The sequence below is a fragment of the Tupaia chinensis genome, unplaced genomic scaffold, assembly GCF_000334495.1.
Source record: "Tupaia chinensis unplaced genomic scaffold, TupChi_1.0 Scaffold148091_1, whole genome shotgun sequence".
In the NCBI taxonomy this organism is placed as follows: domain Eukaryota; kingdom Metazoa; phylum Chordata; class Mammalia; order Scandentia; family Tupaiidae; genus Tupaia; species Tupaia belangeri.
Window position 1 is genome coordinate 368130 of NW_006207942.1, and position 17178 is coordinate 385307.

General features: G+C 41.8%; 1 protein-coding gene across 1 annotated transcript in view; it reads right to left on the minus strand.

The window, feature by feature from the left end:
- SMC1A (structural maintenance of chromosomes 1A) overlaps positions 1 to 17178 on the minus strand; it is a gene marked incomplete in the record, with an annotated part of 68275 nt that overhangs the window by 37609 nt on the left and 13488 nt on the right. Inside the window, 10 exon segments of the mRNA XM_014584888.2 lie at positions 2993 to 3134; positions 9576 to 9682; positions 9789 to 9905; positions 10749 to 10886; positions 11577 to 11723; positions 11825 to 12004; positions 12096 to 12281; positions 15554 to 15761; positions 15911 to 15993; positions 17155 to 17178. Coding sequence (XP_014440374.1) covers positions 2993 to 3134; positions 9576 to 9682; positions 9789 to 9905; positions 10749 to 10886; positions 11577 to 11723; positions 11825 to 12004; positions 12096 to 12281; positions 15554 to 15761; positions 15911 to 15993; positions 17155 to 17178 — 1332 coding nt within the window.

Below are 17178 nucleotides of genomic sequence, written 5' to 3' on the forward strand. Positions count from 1 at the left end.
AAATGGAAAGCAACTGTAGACACCAGAGACAGTGTGAGAGGAGGGTGGGAAATGGCAGAGGGTGAGAAATAGGGGGAAAATATATATACATATATATATATGAAACAAGAAATGGAAAATTATTTGTTGATGATAACATGTATGATTAAGCCACTATGCAGTGTATTCTGGATGGAAAATTACATTTTGTATTCTGTGATGATGTTCAATGAATGAATGTAAAATAAATTAATAAAAGAAAGAAAATGGTTATAGATACTGGAGACAATGTGGGAAGAAGGTGGGAAAAGGAGAGTGCAAGGAAAGAAATTGAGGAAAAGTAGAGAGGCAAGACATTTGTGGGACACAGATTATTAGCTGTTGATGATAATGTTTTGTATCCTCAACTGGACTGGTGTGAAGTATATTCATGTTGGGTAAATTCAACTCACAAGTTAAGAAATGTACAGTGATTAAATGTATAAAATAAAATAAACTAATAAAAAATAAATTTGTTTTGGCTTTTGGTTAACTCCATTCACGTAACACCAAGGATTTAAGTCAACACCTAAAGAACCTAGAGAATACTTCTCTTTCAAAAGGGGTCCATGTATGGAACCAGGAGATGGCAAGGTAGTTAAGGTGCTGGAATCCCACATGGCTGACTGCAGTTCAAGTCCCAGGTCTGGCTGTTTACTTTCTTACTTTCCTTCTCTCTCTGTTTCTCTCTGATGAACACCTGCACTAAGCTAAATTTAATAATAATAGTAAATAAAATCAAACAATTAATTTTATAATGAAGTCAGTTTTTAAAAATTTTTGTTTATTTTAATTTGACCAGAGACAGACAGAACAAGAGAGAGAAAGACAAAGTGAGAAAGCAAGTCACCAGGTCCGAGACTCAGACCATGGTCCCCCATGTGGGAGTCTAGCGTCCTTAACCCACCACACCACCTGCTGGCCCCCAAACAATTATTTTTCTAAAGGAGGAATTAGTATTAGTTTAGGATGAAGACTATTATACCACACAAATATTTATATAAATGTAGACACACTAGTAAGTTCCTTTCTTTCTTTTTTAGATTTTTGCCATAGGGCATGTGTGCTCACTAGGGAGACATGGAAAAGGAGAGGCAGGGAGAGGAGGAGAGAGAGGGAGAAAGAGAGAAAGAGAGAAATGACTGCCCAGGGGAGATGGCCATGCTGCAACTCCTCCTCTATTTTCCTCTTTGGATTTTTGTCATGCACACACATGCACCCAGCATGTTTTTCAAGCTGCTGGGTCTAGGACTCAAACAGTGAAGTCAGCCATGTAGGATCCAGTACCCTAACCACCACACCACCTGCTGGCCCCCTAAGCACCTACTTTTCTTTCTTTTTTTTTTTTTTGGAGAGGTTTTCGCTACAGGGCACGTGCACTTGCCAGCCAGACAGAGAGAGACATAGAGACAGAAAGCGAGAAATCACCCCCCAGGGGGGATGGTCACACCGCAATCCCTTCTCCTCCATTCTCCTCTCGGGATCTTGGACATGCACGCACACGCGCCCCACGTGAGTTTTAAGCCACCGGGTCCAGGACATGAACCAAGGTTGACTATGTGGGAGTCCAGCGACATAGCCATTACGCTAACTGCTGGTTCAAAACACCTACTTTTCAAGGGCATTGAATAGTTCCCAGTTTGGAACTATAAATAACACTCCTAATGAAGACCAATCACTTTACACAAAGCTTTGCCAGCATTTTCAATTATCTCCTCAGTTATTACTTAGAGGGTAAAAATATATTCTGAAGTCTCTCAGCGCCATAGTGCATAAGAACACTGCTTTCTGTGGCATAGCTGGGGTTGTGCATCATCCCTTTTTGTTTTAAACTACTAGGGCCAGCAGGTGGCATGGCGGCTAAAGTGCTGGACTTCCATGTAGTCAACCATGGTTTGAGTCCCAGACCCACAGCTTGAAACTTATGGCAGGCGCATGTGTATGCATGCCCCAAATCCCAAAAGTAGAATGGAAAAGAAGGGATTGAGATGTGGCCAGACCCCTCCTGGAGGGTGTGTTCTCGCTTTCTGTCTCTCCAGTGAGTGCACAAACCCTACAGCAAAAAAAAAAAAAAAAAAAAGAAAAACCACAAACAAACCAACCAAACAAACAAACAAAAACTTAGATAACAGTGAGAAACGAATTATATCTGATTTTTGCTTTGATTTTATTTCATGTAAAGCTAAATTACTTATTTGTTTTTATGTGCTATTTTGGTCTCTTCTTGAACTATTTATCCACTTACCCATTTTTCCCTTATATAGATCTTAGGTATCTTTCTTATTGATTTCCATGAAATTTATAAATTATAGAAATTGGGGCCGGCAGGTGGCGTGGTGGTTAAAAGCACTGGATTCCCATATGGAAACCATCCCAGATGTGACGGCTTTGTTTTTTTCTTTTCCTTTTTCCTTTCCCTTTCCCTCTCTCTCTCTCTGGTCAAATGAGAAAATAATAACAAATAGAAATAAATAATTCTTTGTCGTTCATACAGTTCTTCTAATTTTTTCTCCCCATTTTTAGTATTTTTTTCTTTTTAACGAATTATTTAATATAATTTTATTTATTCATTCATTTATTTTGACCAGAGAGAGAGACAGAGAGAAAAAGAAAGTGAAAAAGCAAGCCACCAGGTCCAGGACTCAAACCACAGTCAACCATGTGGGAGTCCAGTGCCCTTAACTACCACGCCACCTGTCGGCCCTTATTTTTTGTTTTTGTTTTATTTAAAGTTTCTTTCTTCCTTCCATGAGCAAGAGACAAATAGATAGTCAGCACTTTCAACAGGGTCTTAGTATCACCCCCAGCTTTAGGCAACCCGAATCACGAGCATGTGAGTGTTTATCATACTTAGGGAGGTCTCTGAATACAAACCCAGAACCTTCTCATGAAGGACATCCCAGCAGTGTCGAGTTTTTTTACTGCACCACCATCTGGCCCCCCCACTCTATCTTTTAATTCTCTCCACCCTTACCTTCTTGAGCTTTTCTATCTCATTTTCATCCTTTTTCACAGTCTGCTCCCACATATGTACTTTATCCTGGTCTTCTTTCAGTTGGTTCTTTTCAAAATCCAACTGGATACCCAAGCGAGTCTTCTGATTCTCAAATTCCAACCTGTGGAGAGAAAGGGAAACTAGGTCCAGGCCTCAGGGACTCAGAGTTACTGTTGAATTTTAGTAACCACTCAGTTCACCAATACAAAGCACATCAACTGTCTCCTAAAGTTGGAAAACTAAATTTCTCTGTTTAGCCCTATGGATGTGGTACAAGGCAGGAGATTAGACCAAATTCCATTAACCCCCCTTTAAAACTGATGACTCCAGCACACTCCTACATTCCTAGAAAGAGGCACAAAATGGTCCATCTGAATCCACCAGCTTTGATAATTCCTATTTATTAAGCTTCTATGTACTTTACATATATTATCTCTAATTCTCTTATCAACAGCTCCAAAGTTGGCATTATTATCTTAATTTTACAAATAAGAAAACTTAGGCTAAGAGGTAAAAGATCCTGCCTAATGCCACATAGTTAGCAAATGGCACAAATATTGGAACACCAAAAACCCGGCTCTTTCACATATACTAACACTGCAATATAATGTGGAGGGTTATGAGGATTGGTATTATCAACCTTACCACTTACTACAAGTAGTGTCATATTCAAGTTAGTTATATTCTCTATGCCTTGGTTTCCTCATCTGTAAAATGAAAATACTACTACTACTTACCTCAGAGTTATTGGCAGTTTTTTTAAACAAGTTAATGTCTGCATGAAGTCCTTAGAACCATGCCTGGCACAGAGTAACTACTCAATAAACTTTTTTTTTGAGAGAGAAATTTTTGCTGTAAAGCATGTACACTTGCTGGAGGGACAGAGAGCAAGAAATCACCCCCAGGGGGATGACTATGCCGCAATCCCTTCTCCATTCTTCTCTCAGGATTTTGGGCACATACACACGCACCTGGCATGAGTTATAAGCCACTAGGCCTGGTACTTAAACTGTGGTCGACTACTTGAAGTCCAGTAACATAACCATTACGCCATCTGTTGGTCTCACTACTTCATAAATTTTAGTTATCATCACCATTGTTAGGCATACTGGCTGCACTCAGTTCATCTTTGCCCAAGGACTGTGACTTTCCAGCATCACAACCTCTCTCCCAAGATTCCCGAGCATAAGGGACAGGGTGTGGGTAGTATTAAAAACATATAGAAAATACTAGATTCCTGCTATTGTACTCCTTCCCATCTCTTCAAAACTGAAGGAGTATGTAATCAGCAACACCGATATGAGCAGGTCAGGCAGGACTAACTTACAACTGCCTCTCCAACCCCCAATATGGTATGATGGATGCTGCCAGATATCATGCTAGCAGCTTAAACCTATTAGTCACTATAATCCAAATGGAATGTAATTAACTATAATTTGGAGCTATGCAATTTAAGTCCAGTTTCCTAAGTATGACTCATAAAGCCTTCTGTGATCTGACCCCTGCTGACCTCTCCGCCACCCCTGCCTTCCTTCAGATCCCATTTTTACACTCCAGACATTCAAAACTACTTAGTATCCAGAACAAGGCATGATCTCTCACACCTCCAAGCTGTTCTTGCTACCTGGAACTCCCTTCTTCTGTCACTGCCTGGCTGGCTAAATCCAGTTTCATCACTCCTTATTCTGTAAAACCTTTCCTGGCAGTTCAAAGCAGGCTCTCAGTTTCTATTACATTTTGTTGGGTTTCTCCCTTTATGGACTTTAGATGCAGAGTTATTTATAGCCCACAGTTGGAACACACTTATTATCACTGTTTGTGCAAGACCCTTCTCTTGTTCTCACTGTTTCAATCCCTGATTTCCACTCCCATTACCCTCCCTAGAGTAAACATGTACCACAAACACACAAATACCCTTAAGTATGTATCCTTGGAAAATGTCATTGTTTTTAAATTTATACAAATGTAATGGTGTTGTAAATCTCATTCCTTTTCAGTCAATATAAGATACATAATTTATCCATGGTAAGGCCTGTTAATTTAGTTCTTGCTTTGAACTGCTATAGTTTCCCATAGTCTGTATATTCAACATATTTAATGTATACTTGTCCCTGGTGATTGCCATTGGCATTGCCACTAATGTCCCACTTCACAAATTATGCCAAGATTAAGTCCAAATGTGTCTTTTTGTAAACCAGTGATGAGATGCTCTCTGGGATACATACAAACGCACACACACCTATATACTACAGAAGATATATGTACACTCACCAAATACTGCTGGATTATTTTTACTTTACATTCCTCTGATTAAGAGAATGAACATTGGGGTGAGCAGGTGGTGTGGTGGCTAAGGCTCTGGACTCCCACATGGTTATCCATGGTTCAAGTCTCAGGCCCAGCAGCTTGAAATTCACACCAGGTGTGTGTATGTGCGTGCCCAAAATCCTGAGAGGGGATTATGGCATAACCATCCTCCTGAGGGATGATTTCTTGCTTTCTGTCTCTTTGGCAAGTGCACACACCGTATAGCAAAAATTTCTCAAAAAGAAAATATATTGAATATCAATTCCTATAATTCTTAACCATTTGAGCTTCTTTCTTCATGAAATGCCAACTACGCTCTCTGCCCATTGTTCTATTGGACTTCCCGTCATTGTTTTTATTTTCTCTCTTGTTCATTTGCAGTTTCTTGAAAATTTCCTTTAAATTTTGTACCTACCTTAATTATACCCTCAATCACATTGTTCCGAAATTATTGATCTACCTCTTTCCCCCAGTACTCTATAAGCTCTCTGAGAAAAGAAATAGCCTTTGATTCTGATTCCATTCTATATCCCAAGCCTGGCCTGGGGGTAAGAGAGCGATCGATATTTACTGTAGTGGTGAAAAGAGAGAACTGCAGCCTGAGGCCCAGGATCCAGAGACTATTTATCTCTAATTCTCTTATCAACAGCTCCAAAGTTGGCATTATTATCTTAATTTTACAAATAAGAAAACTTAGGCTAAGAGGTAAAAGATCCTGCCTAATGCCACATAGTTAGCAAATGGCACAAATATTGGAACACCAAAAACCCGGCTCTTTCACATATACTAACACTGCAATATAATGTGGAGGGTTATGAGGATTGGTATTGTCAACCTTACCACTTACTACAAGTAGTGTCATATTCAAGTTAGTTATATTCTCTATGCCTTGGTTTCCTCATCTGTAAAATGAAAATACTACTACTACTTACCTCAGAGTTATTGGCAGTTTTTTTAAACAAGTTAATGTCTGCATGAAGTCCTTAGAACCATGCCTGGCACAGAGTAACTACTCAATAAACTTTTTTTTTGAGAGAGAAATTTTTGCTGTAAAGCATGTACACTTGCTGGAGGGACAGAGAGCAAGAAATCACCCCCAGGGGGATGACTATGCCGCAATCCCTTCTCCATTCTTCTCTCAGGATTTTGGGCACATACACACGCACCTGGCATGAGTTATAAGCCACTAGGCCTGGTACTTAAACTGTGGTCGACTACTTGAAGTCCAGTAACATAACCATTACGCCATCTGTTGGTCTCACTACTTCATAAATTTTAGTTATCATCACCATTGTTAGGCATACTGGCTGCACTCAGTTCATCTTTGCCCAAGGACTGTGACTTTCCAGCATCACAACCTCTCTCCCAAGATTCCCGAGCATAAGGGACAGGGTGTGGGTAGTATTAAAAACATATAGAAAATACTAGATTCCTGCTATTGTACTCCTTCCCATCTCTTCAAAACTGAAGGAGTATGTAATCAGCAACACCGATATGAGCAGGTCAGGCAGGACTAACTTACAACTGCCTCTCCAACCCCCAATATGGTATGATGGATGCTGCCAGATATCATGCTAGCAGCTTAAACCTATTAGTCACTATAATCCAAATGGAATGTAATTAACTATAATTTGGAGCTATGCAATTTAAGTCCAGTTTCCTAAGTATGACTCATAAAGCCTTCTGTGATCTGACCCCTGCTGACCTCTCCGCCACCCCTGCCTTCCTTCAGATCCCATTTTTACACTCCAGACATTCAAAACTACTTAGTATCCAGAACAAGGCATGATCTCTCACACCTCCAAGCTGTTCTTGCTACCTGGAACTCCCTTCTTCTGTCACTGCCTGGCTGGCTAAATCCAGTTTCATCACTCCTTATTCTGTAAAACCTTTCCTGGCAGTTCAAAGCAGGCTCTCAGTTTCTATTACATTTTGTTGGGTTTCTCCCTTTATGGACTTTAGATGCAGAGTTATTTATAGCCCACAGTTGGAACACACTTATTATCACTGTTTGTGCAAGACCCTTCTCTTGTTCTCACTGTTTCAATCCCTGATTTCCACTCCCATTACCCTCCCTAGAGTAAACATGTACCACAAACACACAAATACCCTTAAGTATGTATCCTTGGAAAATGTCATTGTTTTTAAATTTATACAAATGTAATGGTGTTGTAAATCTCATTCCTTTTCAGTCAATATAAGATACATAATTTATCCATGGTAAGGCCTGTTAATTTAGTTCTTGCTTTGAACTGCTATAGTTTCCCATAGTCTGTATATTCAACATATTTAATGTATACTTGTCCCTGGTGATTGCCATTGGCATTGCCACTAATGTCCCACTTCACAAATTATGCCAAGATTAAGTCCAAATGTGTCTTTTTGTAAACCAGTGATGAGATGCTCTCTGGGATACATACAAACGCACACACACCTATATACTACAGAAGATATATGTACACTCACCAAATACTGCTGGATTATTTTTACTTTACATTCCTCTGATTAAGAGAATGAACATTGGGGTGAGCAGGTGGTGTGGTGGCTAAGGCTCTGGACTCCCACATGGTTATCCATGGTTCAAGTCTCAGGCCCAGCAGCTTGAAATTCACACCAGGTGTGTGTATGTGCGTGCCCAAAATCCTGAGAGGGGATTATGGCATAACCATCCTCCTGAGGGATGATTTCTTGCTTTCTGTCTCTTTGGCAAGTGCACACACCGTATAGCAAAAATTTCTCAAAAAGAAAATATATTGAATATCAATTCCTATAATTCTTAACCATTTGAGCTTCTTTCTTCATGAAATGCCAACTACGCTCTCTGCCCATTGTTCTATTGGACTTCCCGTCATTGTTTTTATTTTCTCTCTTGTTCATTTGCAGTTTCTTGAAAATTTCCTTTAAATTTTGTACCTACCTTAATTATACCCTCAATCACATTGTTCCGAAATTATTGATCTACCTCTTTCCCCCAGTACTCTATAAGCTCTCTGAGAAAAGAAATAGCCTTTGATTCTGATTCCATTCTATATCCCAAGCCTGGCCTGGGGGTAAGAGAGCGATCGATATTTACTGTAGTGGTGAAAAGAGAGAACTGCAGCCTGAGGCCCAGGATCCAGAGACTATGTCTTGTCATCTCTGTCTTACTTCCATCTCCCCTGCCCTCCTCCGATACTGAGCACAGGAAAACCTGACACAAGGTTGTTTTCTCTTTTTGTTGAGAGGTTTTTGTTACAGGGTGCATGCGCTCGCCAGAAAGACAGAGAGCGACAGAAAGTGAGAAATCACCCCCAGGGGGATGGCCACGCTGCAATCCCTTCTCCTCCATTCTCCTCTCGGGATCTTGGGCATGCACACACATGCACCCGGCGTCAGTTTAAGCCACCGGGTCTGGGACTCGAACCACGGTCGACTACATGGGAGTCCTGCGACATAGCCATTACACTAACTGCTGGTCTCCGTAAAACCTGACACAAGGTAATTACCCAAGAAAGGTTTGTTGGGGACCAGCAGATGGCATAATGGTTACATTGCTGAACTCCCACGTAATCAATTATGGTTTGAGTCTGGGAACCAGTGACTTAAAACATACTGGGCATGTGTGTATGCATGCCCAAAATCCCAAAGGGAGAATGGAAGAGAAAGGATTGTGGCATGGCCATCCCCCCTGGGGGCGTGATTTCTCACTTTCTGTCTCTCTAGCGAATGCCAAGTGCCCTATAGCAAAAACCTCTTTAAAAAAAAAAGAAAAAAGAAAGAAAGGCTTGTTGAATGAATGAACTAAAGTGAAGAGAAGCTTATTTTGGCTGGCTACTCTTCCAACCTAGAACTTTATTCCTCCAACCCTCCCCACCTACTAGGATGACAATAAAAAAAGTAAATACTTTTGGTCTTAGTATTATGCTAAATACTTTAGACATTATTCCATCAGATCCTTCCAACAATGAATGCCATGAGATAGGCATCATTATCCCATCTGACAAAAATGGAGGCTTCAAGAGGTCAAATCACTGCCCAAAATAAGTTGTGGAATTGGAATTCTAATCCAGGTAAACTAAGTTTAAAGCTGGCACTCTCAGTATTTACACTATGCCATACTACCTCCCTAGTCTCCCTAATTCTTTAACACCTACCAACAATAAACTCTCATAGTTCTAGAAGCTGGTCCTTGCCTTATTATGGCATCTGACTTTCCCAGGATATCATGCTGGAGGCTCAAGGACATCCCAGTCCCTTCTAAGATACTTGCACCTACCGCTTCTTGGCAATTTCATTCTGACGTTTCACCTTCTCTTCTTCAAACTCCCGGATGTTGCGCACACCAATCTCCCGACAAAATTCTTCAAACACCTCATCCTCTACCTGAGGGGAGAATCCAGGGTGGGCAGAGGCCCATCTGGTCAGAGTTCTGTTTCTACCCCAAGTCCCAGGCTGCTGTTCATACTGGTGTGAGTAACCCACTACCAACCTGGTTCATCTTCTCTTTCAAGTCTTTCATCTCCCTTTCTCGGCTCTGGATGATCCTCTTGATGTCATTAATACGAGGCCCAAAGTTGGCTAGCTCACTCTCCAGCTTGGACTTTTCCTACAGGCCATGGGTTGAGAGGACAAGAGAGACCAGGATCCTTGCTTTACTACCCTGATCCAAAGGGCTAGCTCCCCGGATGCGGGGAGATCTTGGCATAGCACCTCTGTCTGGTAAAGACTCCACCACCTCTCGCTGGAGCCATGTAATACATGGCTTTCTCCCTGGCCTCCAGTATGCTTTTAAAGAACTGAGCACACAGTGAACATCACTGGCCGTAGGTCCACAATCCTTTACCTATAACCTCGGGGGCCAGACATATTTTAGAATTCAAACTTTGAGTTTAAAAAGAGGTAAAATTTTATATGTATACATACAAATATTTATGTACACACACATATACACACATCACATATTATATAATGCCTCCAAGGTGGTCTGGGGAAGCACCCAATAATTTAAAAAACATTAATATTCCCAGAATACTCTTCCTATCCACAGGGACTAAAATGCTTGTAGCTCACTTTCAGAAGTTCAAATATTTGTTGAATAAATAGATTATTCTAATAATAGTACCTAACACTAACTAAGCACTTACTAGTCTGTTTTACCAGTATTAAGTCATCCAATCTTCACAATGACCAGATAAAGCAGATATATTCTCTCATTTTACAGATAAAAATGAGAAAACTGACACTGAGAGGTTAAGTAACTTGCCTAATGTCATACACATGTCAGAGCCAAGATCTGAACCCCTAGCTGTCTGAGTCTATGCTATGCTTGGTTCCTTGAAGCAGACTGGGAGAGTGGAGAGTGGAACAAGTTCCCCATCCCCTAAGAAACCTAGGCCAGAAATGTGAGGATGGCCTTTAGAGAACAGAGCTGGCGGCCAGGCCTCCTCACCTGCAGATTCAGGGCTAGATGTCGTGTCTTGGTCTGCTCTAAGTCACTTTGTGAGTATTTGAGCCGCATCTGTAGTCCATGGGCCTGAGACTGTACCTGACGCAGTTCTGCCTCTTTCCGCTTTGCCTTCATCTGCTCCTGGAGAGGACAAGAGCCAGGTGATTAAGAAGGTAGCTTTAAGTCTTCCATATTCATCCACTTCCTGTCAAAAGCCAGGATTTTGTTGTTTTTTTTTATGGATGAATAGTACTCCATTGAATATATGTGCCACAGTTTTTCTAACCATTCATCAGTTCGTGGGCATTTGGGTTGCTTCCATGACTTAGCAATCGTGAAACATGCCGCAATAAACATCAATGTGCAAGCACTTTTCCGATAAAGTATAACTTACTGCTGAGTGAAGCAAGCCATGCTATGAAAGAGAGGCATTGTATGTCCCCACTTAATATATACCGTGTGTCTGCACTCTATGACTGAAACTAATTGTCTAAAGGATATAGAAACGCAGTATATAGATGTAAATACCAGATATAGTGTGTGTGAAAGAGGGTCTGAGGAAGGACATTTGGGGGAGGGACAGGGGGAAAAGCATTAATGGCACAGAGAGGTGAGTTATTATCTGTTGAAGATCTTTGTGGTTTTATCGACGGTGCTGGGGAGAGGTGTTCACCTGTTGAAATATCCATTTTGTAAGACAAATAATAATGTGATTGAATGTATGGAAAAAATTAAATGAAAATAAATAAATTAATTAATTAAAAAAAAAAGAAGGTAGCTGACCTGGGCTTAGGACCCCCATTCCTAGAGGCAGTGCTGCTGGTGGCTTACTTTCAACTCCTCTGTCAACCGCTCCTTCTTCTCTTTCAACTTGTCTACTGCTTTCTCATCCCAGCGCCGTGCCTTGGCCTTCAAGTCACTGGCCCCACCAGAGATCACTCCTGACTTCTGGAACAGGGTCCCATCCAGTGCCACTGTCTATATACAGTAAGAAGAGAGAAGAAAAGGTGGAGAAGCTGAACAAAGAAATTTCCAATACTGAGACTTCCCAGCTCCAATATGGTCAAGGGAATCCACACCTTGTGGCGCTGGTGGCCTCCAAAGGCAATGCGGCGGGCATCCTCCACGTTGTCACAGACAAGGGCATTGCCACAAGCATACTGCAGGGCCTTTTTGATGTGAGGTGGCTCATAGCGAATGACATCAATCACTAGTTTGGCCCCCTTCAGCTCCCGGAGTTTCTCATCTGTAGGTTTCACCTGTGGGGAGAAGCTCAGTTAATGGCAGAACACAGAAAGTCAGGAGAAAGGGCCATAAATACTTCCCTGACCCCATCCCCACAAGCCTCACCTCCAGGTAGTCAAGAGGTAAGAAGGTCTCAGGCTCCCCACGCTGCTCCTTAATATACTGAATACAGTCCCGGCCTGTCTTCTCTGAGTCCACAATAATGGCATCCATGTTCTTGCCCAACACCTTGGTTACAGCAATCTGATACTTCTTTTGAGTGGGCTGGCAGAGGTCAATGAGGCGACCATACTGAGTAAAGGAGAAAGAGAAAATTGAAGCATGAGGCTTTGGGGAGCTGGCTCAGGAATCCCTATTCCCAGCTCAGAAAGAGGGTAGACCAAAATCTGTATGAGGAAAAGTGAATACAACTGTATTGCCTAGTGTTCAAAATAGCCCACTAGTTCTAAACCTATGTAATTCTACCTTATATGAACAGGAATGGAAGTACTCCCTAGACTAGTATTGCTGCCTGTAATTTGGACCAGTAAAGAGGCCAATCCTAATGTCCTTTCCAAACGTGGAAAAGTTTGGATAAGAGAAGGCAGGCAAAGGAATGAATTGATAGGTTATGTAATTAGGGAAACCCAATATTACATTAACACCTTAAGAGAGACTCAGAACAAGAAATGATATTGCTTCTTAGAGCAATTATATCATATGCCTGAAAAATGGAGCTATTTTCACCAAGACCAATCCTGCTTTTGGAACTTGCAAGACCAAATGGAAGTCTGTAAACCTGAGTGGACTCAGTATGAGAGACATTTTCATGACACATGATGACGGACCAGACTAACTAATAATGAATGACTGAATGGTTCTAATAATGTACCTGTATCGTTACTTATTTCCAGGGGGCATGTGCACTTGTCAAAGGGGGTAAACGCTCAAGTACTCCCCACAATAGGGCATGATCACACTGCAATCCTCTTTCCTCCATCCCACTAGGTTTTTGGGCATGCATGCACAAGCACCTCATGTTTTTCAAGCTACCTGGGCTGGGATTCGAAACAGTCAGCCATGTAGAATATAGTTCCCAATGAACAGCATTTTTTTAAAAAAGAATTATTTTATTTAACCTTATTTATTTTTTTAAATTTGACCAGAGAGGGACAGAGTGAAAGAGAGAGAGGGCAAGTGAGAAAGCAAGTCACCAGGTCCAGGACACGAACTGCAGTTGGCCATGTAGGAGTCCAGTGCCACCTTAACCACCGCACCACCTTAACTACCACGCCACCTGCCGGCTCCCCCAATGCACAGAACTGACCCTGTACCAGTATCTTTTGACTTGTATAATTAATATTTTTTTTTGGGGGGGGGAGGTTTTTAGCCATAGGGCACCTGCACTCGTGAGAGAGACAGACAGACAGAAAGTGAGAAATCTCCATTCTTCTCTCGGGATCTTGGATATGCAAGCACATGCACACAACATGAGTTTTAAGCTTCCAGGTCCCGTGCGCACAAAGTCCCACGCCGGGCCAAAGTTTAAGCCACCAGGTCTGGGACTCGAACTGTGGTCAACTACATGGAAGTCTAGCAACACAGCCATTAATTACACCAACTGCTGGTCCCTGTATAATTGTTTTGATGGAAAAGATCTGTGTTCAAAGACCAGGGTGGACTACGACATCATGAAATACATATTTGGTCTTCCTCTCTAGTACCTGGTGCGTAGGTCCCAAAATACTTGTCTTTAGTACACTGAAGAGATGACTGGTGGCTGGTGGCCTCTACAGGGCTTTAGGATGGAGACTTGTCACCCAAAAGACTAAGTAAGACCTGATTAGACAGTTGGGACTTTCAGACTCACCCCTCTCAACCTCTAGGGAGGAGAGAAGGGCTAAGATTGAGATTTTACCAATGGCCAACAATTTAATCAATCACGCCAATGTAACTCCATAAAGAAACAAATAAAGGGGCCAGCAGGTGGCATGGTGTTTAAAGTGCTGGACTCCCACATGGCCAACCACAGTTTCCCAGACTTGGTAGTTTGCTTTCTCACTTTCTCTCTCTGTCTGATGAGTGCCTGTGGCATAATAAACTAAAAGCAATAATAATAATAAACAAAATTAAATAAATAATTCTTTAAAAAAAGAAAAAGAAACAAATCAGGAGCTTCCAGATAGCTAAATATGTGGAGGTAACTGCCTGGAGAGAGCACAGCAGCAGCTCCATGGCCTTCTCCCATACCTCACCCTATGCATCTCTTCTGCCTGGCCGTTCATCTGTATCTTTTATAATATCCTTTTTAATAAATGGATAAACAGAAGTAAAAGATTTCCCTGAGTTCTGTAAGCTGCTCTAGTACCTTATTAAACCCAAGATGGGAGTCATGGGTACTCTGATTTTAAACCAAGTCAGGAGCACAGATGCCAACCTGGGACCTAACTCTGACATCTGAAGTGGGCAACAGTATTGTGAGGCTAAGTCCTTAACCTGTGGGATTTGATATTTCCAGTTAGAAAGTGTCAGAATTCAAATGAAGTACAGGACACCCAGCTGGAGTCCACCAGAGAACTGTTAGGTATGTGCGGAAAACTGCATCCACATCTGGTGTCAGAAAAGAAGTGCTGGCTACACGAAGAGGAAGAAAAGTGCTCTGCTTGTCTGGTACCTCAGAGAGGAACAAAAACCTCACACTATTCTGGCTCCCAAGCTATGAAGACTTCAGGCAGTCATGTCTGAATCCTAAATCATCTTTCTAAACCTCACTTACCATTTCACAGATCACTACCACCCAGGAACTATGCCAGATACTTTATATAAATTATCTCAAATTCTTACAAGTAATCAGCAAAATAAATATTTTACCAGTTTCCTTCTCCCAACTCTCCAAAACCAAGCATGGTTCCTTAAGATCCTTAAGGACAAAGACTGAGCCTAATTCATACTTATAAGCATGGTTCCCTAAGACCTTCAAGGGCAGGGACTAACCCTAATTCAAACGTATTTCCCTAGGATTCCCCAGAGGAATGATCAGGATAAAGATATTTGGAACCAAACTAAGTTTAACCCAAGGACGGGATAACAGATAATATTGAGGGAACCTGGGAACTAAGGATTTGGTGAAAGAGGCCAAGAGACCAGGAGACCTGATAAAGTCCAGACTGTCCCTAAAAGTTGATGGGCCAGTTGCCATATGGCACGGGAGCTGATATGGAAGACTCATGAAGCTATTCCCTGGGAGAGTAATTTCACCTCCACATTCCCTCCTTATTCCAAATGCTTCCCTTGTTTCCCATTTCCCAAAGAGGAATATACACAGCAAGACAAACCCTTCAGGAAGATATATTTGGTGTGATGAAAGAATATGAGCTTAAGAATTAAGAATAAGTTGAGTTTGAATTGTAGTTCTTCCACTTATAAGCTATGTTGCTTTGGGCAAGTCATTCAACCTCTGAGCCTGTTTCACCAGCTGTAAGAATGGAATTAGTAACTCTGTCCTCCTAGGGTCACTGGGAAGATCATGTGACAGTGACTGTAAGAGTAAGTGCTCAGGAAAGGAGGTCCCTCTCCACACTTACCACAGAGCCAGGGTAAAGGCGCTTGATGCTTTCCATTATCTCTGCCTTTCTCTGCTGGCGGCTACTCTCCTGGCGGTCAATGCGGGCATCACCTAGCTGTTCCATCACCTGGTTCAGCTCTTTATTGATCTCATCAATACGCCGCTTGGCCATCTCAACCTCCTCTGTCAATTCGCCTTCTAGCTTCTTCTGCTCCTCTAAGGACTGCCTACAAAATGAGGGAACATGGGAGTTATCCTGGCTGATCAGAAAATATTCTCGGCTGAGAGGAACTCTACAAATCCTGCCTGGAGAAGGGTAGGACAATAGGGCCACAACAAGCCTAGAAGTAAGGATAAAGGCCACAGAACCACATACTTGCTAGTGGTGATGTATTCCTCCAATTTCTCAATCCGCTTCTGATTCTCTTCAATCTCCCGCAGCTTTTGCTTGATCTTGGCCTAGGAAATAAATATATTCCATCATCAGAGGCTGAGCAAGTTAACTCAAATAGGGCCCGGGTTTACACCCACTATGTGCCCAGTCATCCAAGAGCCCAATAGTCTAGGACAATCTGTCACTTATGCAGGAGGCCTACTAAAGAGCAGACACACTGATGATGTTCAGTTTGGGCCTCCTAGCTGATGAGGGCACCAGAACCTCTCACAGGTGTTCCCCTTAGCCCAGGCTATCTGTCTTACTAATCATGGAGGCTCAAACTGAGGCACAGTAAAGCTTCACAGGCCTTCCTAGACCTATTTCTTCATCTGTAAAATGTAGATAACCTCTACTTCATAGAATACACATCAAGAGCTTAATATAGAGGAGCTACTAATGTTAACACGTACGGCATTCTAAATATTTCAAAGAGGTGCTTAGCAGAATGCCTGGAAGTCTGTCAGTTCTTGGGACACTATAACTTTATATCATTGTCATTATTACTATTACTGATATTAGAGAAGCAGTAAGTGAGGTATTTTTGATAAGAGTTGGGGCTTTAAAGCTAGAATGCCCTGGTTCACATTCTGGTTCTGCTATTTAATAATTATATAACCTTAGGCCAGCTCCATGGCACAGCGTTGCTCACAAAAAGCTAGATCCCACATAGCAACCACAGCTTGAATTCCTGGTTCAGTTTGCCTGAAACATGCCAGACATGCACACGAGTGACCAGGATCCAGCAGGCTAGAGACTGAGGAAAAGGGACTACAGCATAATCAGACCCCATGAAAGGTGCACACCTTTCTTTCTCTCTTTCTCACATGCATATGCACATGCTCTATCATGAATAAAGGAAAAAAATTTAAATGAGTGAACACAAGTAAAGAATAGTGCCTAGGGGGCTGGCAGGTGGCATGGTGGTTAAGGGCACTGAACTCCTACATGGGTGACCATGGTTTGAGTCCTGGACCTGGTGGCTTGCTTTCTCACTTTGCATCTTTCTTGCTCTCACTCTGTCCCTGTCTGGTCAAATTAAAATAAATTAAATTAAATTAAATATTTTTAAAAAAGAACAAGTACCTAGCACATTGTAAGTGCTCAACAGATATAATCTATTCTCATTATCATTAAGACTATCATTACTTCCTTTTCTCTGGACCATCACCCCTAATCTTGCCTACCTCTGTCTCTACTTTCTTCCGCTC